At 40.7% G+C, this 11424-nt stretch overlaps 1 protein-coding gene across 1 annotated transcript; it reads right to left on the bottom strand.

The window, feature by feature from the left end:
* Positions 1-2106: 2106 nt before the first annotated feature.
* Positions 2107-10195, bottom strand: LOC121158236 (butyrophilin-like protein 1). Its single transcript, XM_040982895.1, has 9 exons — positions 10117-10195; positions 7435-7785; positions 6627-6908; positions 6302-6502; positions 5768-5788; positions 5658-5684; positions 5453-5479; positions 4099-4125; positions 2107-3006 (listed from the first exon to the last, which is right to left on the bottom strand). The coding sequence occupies exons 1-9, from the start codon at positions 10193-10195 to the stop codon at positions 2495-2497; spliced, it is 1527 nt and encodes a 508-aa protein (XP_040838829.1). The 3' UTR covers positions 2107-2494.
* Between the last annotated feature and the right edge of the window lie 1229 nt (positions 10196-11424).

The raw sequence follows: 11424 nt of genomic DNA, 5'->3' as shown, positions 1-11424 counted from the left end.
CTTTTTCATTTCTTCAGTGACACATTTATGTTATTGTAACTTAGGTTGTTGTAAATTTTATATTTTTTTCTCTGTTATTGATTTTATTTTATGGCTTTTCATTTAAGGGGATGAATAGTAACTGTGTAATAGAGACTATCATATCCAGATTTGAAGATACAATGCAGTGCACATCTCTACTTCCAAATCAAAGACGGACTCCCAATGAAGCTATTAAATGTATCTTGACAATTGGATGCTTGACTGCCTCCATTGTCTGTACCTACAATCAGGATACACTCAAATAGAAGAATGGTGGACTTATGACAGATTAGGAAGGACTATACTATTAGTAGAGTTGAAGGGATTTGGGAAAGGGGAAGGGAAATCAGAGAGTCTATGCAATTGCATCATAAAATAATAAAAAGAGTAAAATTTTTAAATAACAGAAATAAAATTCTTAGAAATTCCTAACTTAAGTTGTATTTTTGTAAGCTAATGAGTTAAATGATGACTGCTCCCTATAGATTTGGAGTAGGGTGGAGGCTGGTTACCACAGAGAGCAAGGCAGGACTACAAGATTAAGGCTATCAGTCCCAGACTCCAACCTTCCGTGAGGAAGGACTGAAGATGAGGTGATTACCATGGCCAAGGAGTTGATCAACTGTGTGTGTGAAATGTAGATTTCATAAACGGACTGTGTTAAAGGGATTCCATATAGCTGGACCTGTTGGAAGGGGCACAAAGAGTGTAGAGGACACAGATGTTCCATATCACACTCACAATATGTTAAATTGTGCATCATAATGTCCTGGCCACTAATGCAGCAAACGTGAAAGTTTATCTGATGTCTGTGATTTTTCTAGCAAAACAGTTGGGTCCAATAAGAAGTTTATGGAAATGTTGATTTATAGTTGCTCAGTCAGAAATGCAGATATGACAAGCTATGCTTTCCAGTGTCATCTGAAATAGGGAGCAGGCTTGTGGGACTGACCTCTCAACCTTTGCCTCCTTCCAGATGGAGTGCCAGAAACCAATTGAATTAAGACATCCAGCTGGTATTTCTTGCAGAACTGATTACTTGCTGCTATGTGAGGAATCCACTTCTCTCCCGCACGTGATGTCAGGAGATTTCTTTGTACATCATCTGACTGAGAGAATAGGAAAAGCACCTAAGTTTATCCCTGTGTCCTCAGATTGGCCCAGTGTAACTTTCATTTCACATGTTTAAAGTTTTCGTTTCTAGAAACTCAATGTGAGTCTTCCTTATACATTTAAATCTCTAATAATTCAAATTAATTCTAACAGCCGTAACAGTTCTCTGTCAATTTTAATCTATTGATTTTTATTCATTGTTAGTTGTATTTTACTATTTCTTTTCATGCTTGGTCTTTACTGACTAAATTTCAGACATTTTAGTTTCAACTCACGAGCTTTGTTCTGAAATTAGTAACTTACTACTTTCGGTCTTGCTTTTAATATTTAATCATCATGAGTGAGTCTGTTTTGAGTCTGACCCTAATTATTTCTTATTTCTAGCAGAAGAATATTGAATATCTCGTATTCCAATGTCTGAATACACAAAGGGCAATGAATTTACGAAACTTTCCAGTCCTTTGGACAGGAATATAACTATTGCAATCCCTAACTGAGCACTGGATGCTGCTTCCTGTAATTGCATGGTAAAGGGGAGGAAAATAAATCTTTCCTACTTAGAATTCCCAATAATATAAGGTCTTTATTTCCTTTATCAATATCTTAAGCAAAGCAATAGATTGCTTCTTCCTCCTTTAGCATGTGCTAATTTCTTCACAGTCTCCTGGATCTACATCACGCTAGCATCATCAAATTTCTTGGAACTAGATGATAACTGACGTTTTTTTCTTTCCTAAAGTTATCTCTACACTGAAGACCTAATTTGGCCTGATTATCAAACTAAAGTTTATTTTTTCTCTTGCACATTTGCAAGTAACAGTTGTGTGGTTTTACTCATTGTTGCTGGTTTGTTCTTTAACAATATGATTCTTTTAATTTCTATTTCCTTAAATATCGCCTTAACAATGTTAGTCAGTGAGTAGTCCAAAGAATACGCCTGTACACAATTTGTTCTTTTTTCACCAATTCTTTATTAAACAAGCAAAGAGAGAACGTTAGAAAAAAAATGACAGAGCCAGCTGACAATTTGCTTATGTTGAATCTGATACTAACATAATTGCCACTTCTTTATAATCACAAACCTTTGTTTTCACTCATGCCAGTTTTGCAGTCATTCATTCTAGAAAATTAAAGTATGGGACATATTGAAAATAAAATAATGAGAATTAACATTTACAATAATGAAAAACCAAGGGCCCTGATGCTTCTCTGCTTGAGAAGCACCACTTTTTACATGGTAATCCCAGGTCATGAGTCCTCGTGAAATGGAGTTGCTCTGTGACACGCACACTCATGGTGGCTGAGGCCACGCATCATGAATGGAGTCCTGAGCACCTGGGGTCAGAGTACTTCCTGTAAGTCACTTGGAGGATTGTGCAGAAAGGGAGAAGTAAGGATAGACTTGTCCAGAGAAGCTAGATTTGGTGAAGGAATAGATATGGTCACCGCTATTTATATCATAAAAAGAAACATCATTGTCTTCATAATCTAAGAAAATCACAATCTTTTGTGGACTATTTTCTATTTTAAGAGTCTCGTCCAGAAAAGTGTCTTGGGGAGTATAGCAAAGAACCCGGTATCTAGCTCCCTGCTTCTCTAAGACTCTGAATTTTTTCTTTGATGTTTCTCTGATGGGTGGATTTCCAATTGTACAATCATCAAATATGCCTAGTGTCCACTGATCAATACCCCCAAGGTCCACCTCCCAATAGTATCTCCCCTTTGTGAAACATTTCTTATCCACCGTAATGAGGTTGTCATCTCCTGGCTGGTCACTGGCAGATGGATTCTGTGACTTGTCTTTGTGCTTCTCCTTTCCTTCTGCACCAGAATTACTCTTGTTAGGCGTTTCATGATGTATAGTCACAGAAGCTGGAAGAAGAAAGAGAGAACCACCATTGTATATTTCACAAACTTTCTACACAGATAAAACTTTAAAGAAGCAGGGAAAACGGGGAGTTGGGGTATGACAACACCTTTCCCCTAAGCATGTGCGCACGCACACACACAAACACACACTGGGATTGCATGTGTGTCTTGCATAATTTCTTCTTACTTGACTTACTTACAATGAGAGTCTTACTCAATTTCATCCATGCTACTATTAGCTTCATAGTAGAGTGCCACAGTGAGCCAGAATTATCAATATTAACTTAAGAATACTGTTCTTTCCACATCCTTTATAAACTAGAACAATGATAGAATACATAGAATGGATGTTATTTAACTTCATGTTATTGCTAATTTCTAATTTTTCTTCCTGTTACTGGTTTTGTTTTATGGCTTTTCATTTAAGGGGATGTATAGTAACTGTGTAACAGAGACTATCACAACCAGATGTGAAGATACAATGCAGTATGCATCTCTACTTTCAAACCAAAGAAGGACTCCCAATGATAATGTTAAATATATCTTTAAAATAGGATGCCGGACTCTCTCACTTTCAATACCTACAAAGCAGGATATACTTAAATAGCAGATTGGTGGACCTATGACTGATTATGAAGGACTATACTGTTGCAATGAAATAGGGGAATTCAGTATGGGCAGGGAAAGGTGAAAGAAAATACCAGGGGCTTTGAAACTACATCATAAAATAATAAAATACATTTAAAAAATAAAGGCTTTACATGTTCATAAATATGTAATTTCTCTCATTTGAACTAATTGCTAAAGAGAGTACCTGATAATTCCTTACTTTTTCAGGAATACTTAGGGATTTTTTCAAAATTAGTTTCCATTTTCAAAACCAAGTGGACACCATGGACAGGAAGAATGGGTCAATATGTAAGAGTAGAAAAAAATCACTTAATAAAACAGATTCCTATTGGTGATGTCCAAGTTCTTCCCTTTCTGCACTACTGATGCCTTGTCCTTTCCACTAGAACATGGTGTTTGGAAAGGAAAAGGAGGAATGAGAGGTACATTAGAAGGGGGCCAAAGAGATTAATAGAAGTCACTCACCAGGCGTAAACAGTTCCTTCCTCCAGTCTGAAAAAGACCAACACAAATTAAAGGATATGCACCCAGGGGTGAAAAAGTGAAGAAATGTTTCCTACACTGAATGACCACGTCTCAATTTTCTCAATTTTTCTCACTTCCTCACCAAGCCTCTCGACCTCTGGTAGATCCAGAAGCTACAGGACAGGTGGGGTGCATTCTGCTCTCTGTCTTTGCTTATGAAGTTAAGCAGGTCATGACTGGAAGAGTTCCAAACCTTTTAGCCCCATGTCCCTGTATATGGAAACTGACTTGGTATGCCTTGGATAGCTAAAAATATATTCAACATATATGTTTCCAAGTATAAAACATTTAACCTATCTATTTTTGATTTATTTTTAATGAATATGTTTATGTGAAAGGCAAAGTTACAAAGAGAGACAGAGACACACTGAGAATTATTCCATCTGCTGGTTTATAATCCACTTGGTTGCAACCACTGGAGCCAAAGCCAGAAGCCTGGAACATCATTCAAGTCTCCCACAAAGGTGACAGAGGTTCCACTAACTAGAGCATCTTCTGCTGCCTCCTCCAGGCAAATTGACAGGGAGTTGTATCAGAAGTGGAGTGGCTAGAGCTAAAACTCACTCTCAGATATAATGCTGGTGTCGCTGACTACAGCATAACACAGTGCACCAAAAAACCAATCCCCATATTATCTATTCTTTTTTAAACCTGAGTATTTATTTGCTGTGTATAAATACTGATACAACAGGACATTCATTACTCTTCCAAAATCTCATTAAGATCACTCTGAAATGCCCATATCTTCCTTCTGCAAAGTGACTTAGGTCATTTATTCATATGAAGTCCCTGGAGCCCATGCTGAGATGCACTGAGTTAAACCACAGTTTGCAGAGCTGGCATCCCATATGAGTGATGTTTCAGGTCCCAGCTGTCCCATTTTTTATATGGCTCCCTGTTAATGCACCTGGGAAAAGAGCGAACAAGTTCTTACACCCCTGCAACTACATGGCAGATCTGGAAGACGCTTTTGGCTCAGGGATTCTGCGTGGCCCAAGTATGGTCATTGATACTATTTTGGGATTGAAACAGCATCCTCCTTTCTCTGTAACTCTGCCTTACAAATAAATAAATAAATATTTTAAACAGTATTTTCTACTTCTTTTAGTTCTGAACAAGCATTGATTATTTGAATTACCAAATACAAATTATCACACATTGATACCAAATAATTTTCAACAACTTGCAAGTTTATAGCTGTGTGTGTGTATGTGAATGTGTGTCTGCATTTACTGTCTGCTCATTAAGCTCATAACACTGAAGATACCAGACAAGATTTAGGAGCATCATTTACCAGGATACAGCAGGGCCTTCTTCCAATCTGAAACAGAACAATTTCAGGTAAGAAAAGATTCGGTATTCATCTCTGATTTACAGTCCTTTACTTTCATCTTATTTTTCAACATTTTTTTCATTTTCCATCTTTTCCTCCAAGAGGAGGAGCTAAGAAAGTACTGGGCATTGAGACATCAAGGTAAGGGAAAGGCCAAGTTTCTTACCTTCTTTGTACAGGTCTTTTCGCTTCTCTGCAAGAAACAACATCCCATGAGAAGCCCAGAACAGGAAAAAGGGAAACAAACTTGAGGGCATGAGAGGAAGCAAGACTCACTGAGCTCTTCCTGGAGGTCTTCTGTAAGACAAAGAGATAGAATTCCGTCACCAGGGATTTACTGTCACTGAGTAGGTGAGTAGCTAATGTGATTAGATTTGGCCTTCTCAAGAGGATACCTAACTTTCAGTGATAAACTGGGATAATCATTCATGTCCAACTAAGAAAACCAGGATGTGCTTGCCAGAGCATTCAATGCTTCCAAGAGAATTAATTAGATTTATCAAAAGATATTTCTTGAAGTATGACTAGGAAAAGCGTTCTGAGGAAAACATTCACTTTGGGACGAAGCACAGCACAGACTGGGACAGACAGGTGGGAGGGAGGACGGTGTGGTGAGTCACACATTAGAGACCTCCTGACCAAGGCATTTAACCCAGCTTCCCACATGATTTTCTCCTCAGACAAGACTGCCAGAAATGAAGGTGTGCCTGACACACACAATCCTGTGAAGTCTTTGAGAATCTCTGATATTCTTATCTAATCCAGCTTTTGCCTGAACCTCTAATTCACCCGGCTCCCCTCCACATTTACCTCTGGCCTTACACGCCTCTTCCTTTTCCTTCTTCGCTTGATCTCTCTCCTCAGATTCAACTTTTGTCTTCTTTATTTCCAGCTCCTTGGCTTGGTGTTCTCTCCAGCCAATGTAGCTGATCCCAATAAGGAGGAGACTCAGCACTGGGAAGGTCCAGGCTAGCGCTACTTTCCACGGAGACATCCTGGGGAAGAAGGGCTCTACACGGGGGTGGTAGGAGGCACCGTCAGCACCAACCTGAAGGGGGCTGTTGTAGCCCCAGTGTTCCCCCAGCACTTCTCTGGATCCCTGCCCTTACTCCACCCACCTGAGGCTTGGGCTCACCTGGGAGGAAGATGGCTGACGCTCTCTCCTGGCCAGAGAGGGAATTCTGAATGGCACAGGTCACATTGCCCAGGGAGCTGTCCTTGACTATGATAGATGACTCCACAGAGAAGAGCCCATCACTGTCTTGCGTTTGAGACTCAGGAAGTGATGAGAGCTTCCCTCCAGCCTTGTCTCTCCATTGCACTGTTGGTTTGGGGAACCAGCCACCAGACGAGCAGAGCACTCGGATGCCCCCTTCCTCAGGCCCCGTCATGTGAACACGAGGGATAGAGCCCAAACCTGAGGGCAGAAAACAAAGGCCAGAGGTTCGCCTAACTCATGGTCTCTGAGGCTCAAAGCTGGTCTGAGGAAATGCACATTCAGAGGTGAGGAATTAGGCTGCTATGGGGCAGTTTTGAAATCAACGTGATGCCTTTGCCATGTGATTAGACAAAGAGAGCCATTCTATGGTGTCATTCCAGGAAGGGAAATAGCAGAAGCAATTAAACCTAGAAAAGGTTTAATTCTGTTCATTATTTTTCTCTCCCGATCATACCAAAACAATGTATTAGGCTGAATAACTATTCCTCAGAAGGTCTTTAGAACTTTTGTAGGTCAAACATCTTTAGAAATTTTCAACTTTAGGTATTTTCAAATGAACTAAATGTGCTGTCTTATCCTTCTGTTCAAGTTAGAAGACTGATATTTAGCAGGTCAAAATGGTGTGCTAACATATCCAAGATGGCCTGCATGGGTGGAGGAAGGAATCAGGATCCTCTCCTATTTCTTGGCTTCCCATGACTTCCACTCTGCAGAGTACACATACCTATGACATTCAGCTCCACGATGGCCTCTTGGAAGACGTCCCCATCTCTAAAATGACACCAGTACTGGCCAGCATCAGAGGCCCTGACATGCTGTATCAGCAGCGTCACACTCCCCTTGTTGATGGCATTGGCCACCAACTGGGTCCTGCCGCGGTACTCCAGCATCTGCTCATCACTGTGCTCCTGTCCATCCTGGAACACCAGCACCGCCGGGGAGAGCTGGCCTCGGTACCACCGGATGTGCATGTGGGCGGCACTCTGCTCAGGCAGCAGCTGGCAGGGGAGAGAGGCGTCTTCCCCCAGGGAGACCACGACAGGTTCCAGGGGACCCTCCACAGAAAACAGGGACTCTGTTGGGAATGAGAGAGGATGAGACAAAAAATCCATCTGCATTGCTTTATGTGCCAATTCACATAGATTTCTGCTTTATGTAAATTTTCCAGAAAAATAGTACGTATTCTAAATTTTAAAAAATTATTTGTTTACTCCAACTGCACTCCTCTTAATGCTCTTCCAACAGATTCGATTCATTTCTTGAAAAAACAACTGTTGACAGTTTAACATTAGAAAAGACATTTTTCTATGCATTTCCAAGTAGTATTCGTAAAGCGTGTAGAAGAGATTTGTTGATAATTCGAGGTGGCAAAGAAACTCACTAAGTAATTGTTCTTTCAGAGGGGAAGTGGGTGTAGGCTATGACTCTCCTCACTCACCCCTGCTGTCTTGGAGAGTAGACATGAAATGCTTCTGACCTTGACATTTAGGGAGATTTGACAGGGTTTTATCCCACAGGTAAAAGTGGAATTTTAAGGGAACATGAGTCTTTTTATTTGGCTTTCAAGTAACTGTGAAGGCCCAGGGGTTTTTCACATGAAAATCATTTTAGTGAAAGAGGTGGAGGATATGGAGGCTGTGGCTCAACAGGTTAAGAGTCTGACAGCTCCCAATAAAGTTGAAGGAAAGAGCTACAGTGAAAATGAGAATTTTGTCTGTGCTGTAATATATGCTCCTTCATCAAGTCAACTGAACTATTCAATGAAAATTTTTAATTACAAAAGAGAAACCTTGGGCCTTGTGCCATAGCACATTTGGATAATCCAACCCGTCAAACATCAGAATCCCATATGGACATCGGTTTGTGTACTGCCTGCTCCACTTCCCATGTAGCTCCCAGCTTGTGACCTAGGAAAGCAGTAGAGGATGGCCCAGGGCCTTGGGACCCTGTACACATGTGGGAGACCAGGAAGGAAGCTCTAGGCTCCTGGATTTGGATCAGCACAGCTCCAGCTGTTGCAGCAACTTGGGGGGTGAACCTTTCTCTGAATGTAAATCTGTAAATCTGCCTTTTCAATAAAAACAAATAAATCATTCTTAAAAAAATTTAAGTGCCTATTTACTTGCCTTGAATTTGAAAAAGAGACAGAGTAAGAAAATCATCAGTCTGATGATTTACTCCTCAAACACCATCAACAGGTGGTCCTGGGCCAGATAGAAGCCTTGAGCCTAAAACTCAATCCCGGTCTCCCATGTCGGTTCAACCATTACCTATTGCCAGGATGTGAATTAGAAGGAAGAACACCTTATACTGTAGAAGCATGGGACACAGTGGTGCTCAGGCTGCGCAGGTGTGATGGTTCTGGGTTGGGATCAGTTCAGAACAGGATGGCTCTGTGGGTGTCCAGAAGGACTGAACACAAAAGCAAGGGCATATGAGCTTGGAGAAAATGGCCCTGACCAGCTGAGGGTGTGGATCAGACAGTCTGAGCAAGAATGAAAGTAGTCATTGTGCTGGACTGAGGCAGTGGTTTCGTTCTACTACATTCCTGCATAAAACACCAGGTACTGCTGAAACAGGAGACACATGTCTTTAGTTATCTGATGCTGGGGTCCTGATAATGCATAATACATGAGGAGTTTAATGTAAAAAAAGGACATTTGATGTTAAATGAGCCATAACATTGTAGAAAAGGTCAGTGTGTCACATTCTTGTAATCATTATACATCAACATCTCCAACAATAGACATACAACCATCTTAGGACTTGTAGCCTGCTGAACCTGTTTTTCACTGTCAGCACCACCATGTTCATTTTCCTAAGTGGGTGAATATTTAACTTGCTTCTATTACTACAAATGGTACCAGATCACATAGAAAGGTTATTTTTCTATAGCACAATTTTTACAAAATCTTTGAGTTAACATGCTCGAACATCAAAATTTTTGGTACTCCTCACCTAGCACATCAAAATAAGGAGATATAAGGGAAAAAAAAAAGTAACATCCCTGTGATCTTATATCTCCAAACCACTTACGTGAAGTTTCATCCCAAGGAGACTTTTTATTTTATGAATGGGAGAGTCATGTTACAGACAGACTAAAGATCTGTAGAAGAGCATAATCAGTCAGAACCCAGAAATTTTGAATCTAAACTTGTTTATGCCAGACTTTCCTGGGCAGAGTAAAAAGCATAAAGCAATTTTTCACAAACAGATCAAAGCTCAAATAGGCTAAAACCACCGATACTCATTGACAATGTCAATCAATATCACAACTATAAATGTTATAACATCTACCCCAAGGAGTAAGGACGCATGGCTGACACATGACCTACCACTTCCATTTATGCAAGAGGAATCTATGAGAGTAAGTCAGTAATTGGAAAGTGTGAGGCACAACACTGACCTGCGGAACACCACATGAACAGCTGGAGAAGGAGAGAAGGGGGCACAAAGCTAGTCGGAGGCAGGCCCGGAAGACGCATCTTCATCAAAGCAGAGGGAAATATTCACCTTAACACTGAACTACTGTGTAGCAGATGGTAAGATGGCCAGCAAAGTGGGAGTTCTTAGAAAAAGAATCTGCTCAAAGACATAAGTTCATAATTACTTTTCTTTAGGCTTTTTCGCTTACAGACAAACTTCTGGACCCTATTCACTGAGTTTTCCTTCTTCCTTCCCTCTTTCCTTCTGAAGACCAACCGTATCCCCATTAGGTGCCCAACAATGAAGTCTTGTCTTTTACTCTGGTGTCTGTCTTGCTTTCCCATGGTGTTGCCTTCTCATCACTGCTCTCTTGGAACTGAAAACCCCAAGTCAATGCTGAATAAGTGAAGTCAGACACAGAACGAGACTACTCCCCTCAGCCAACGCTTCTTCAGAATATTTGCCTTTATGTATTTACCATAAATAATCCCGTAGGTCACCTTCTTTTCTCCATATGGCCCATAACTTGATCCCCTGTTTGCCAGTGTCCTTCCCTACCACAGACCCACCTGGACGTCACCGATTGGATGGACCTGGTAGATTTCTTGAAGCTTCTGGTCTCCTCAGTACAGCAACAAGCCTGACTCTTTAAACGGTTGCATCTGGTGGTCCTGGTGTTCAACATTCCAAGGATATGGCTGCACAGTCAGGGGCTGACAGGTTTTTAACTCATCATTAAATTGGGAAGATATTCTTGATAAAATAGATGCACCTTGCTGCCCAGACAGGTGGGTTTTTTTAATGTCTCTCCCAGAAATGAGACTAAGAAGATAATCACAGCCAGCTTCTTGCTCAACTCTTCAGTTACTTTAAAAGAGAAAGTAACAAAGGCCACCCCCAGGATACTTTGAACTGGGCTGGGCCACAGAGTAAGAAGCAGGATGTGTGCCCTTGTTGAAAATGTAGGGCTCTTTTCTCACTCACAGAGGACTGAAACCACATTACTCAGGGTGAAGAAAGCATCTATCTGCATGATGTTCAGATCTTTGAAACATTGGAATGTTCAAATCACTAATTTACTCAGAGAATAAAACCGCAAGAGACATAACTTCTTCCTTCCATACTGTAATGCACAGAAGAGGTGAAATGTAGAGATATGCAGAGAAAAACCAGAGCTAGAAATGGAGGGTCCTTTGCTCAATAGATTTTACGGCTTCCAATGGTAAAATAGAAAAAGTGATTGTGTCAGATGCAGAACATGTTCAGAAAGAACTGGCTTTCCATTACA

Source organism: Ochotona curzoniae, unplaced genomic scaffold (assembly GCF_017591425.1).
Source record: "Ochotona curzoniae isolate NIBS_2020 unplaced genomic scaffold, NIBS_Ocur_1.0 contig_3703, whole genome shotgun sequence".
In the NCBI taxonomy this organism is placed as follows: domain Eukaryota; kingdom Metazoa; phylum Chordata; class Mammalia; order Lagomorpha; family Ochotonidae; genus Ochotona; species Ochotona curzoniae.
This window is presented reverse-complemented; position numbering and strand designations above follow the sequence as displayed.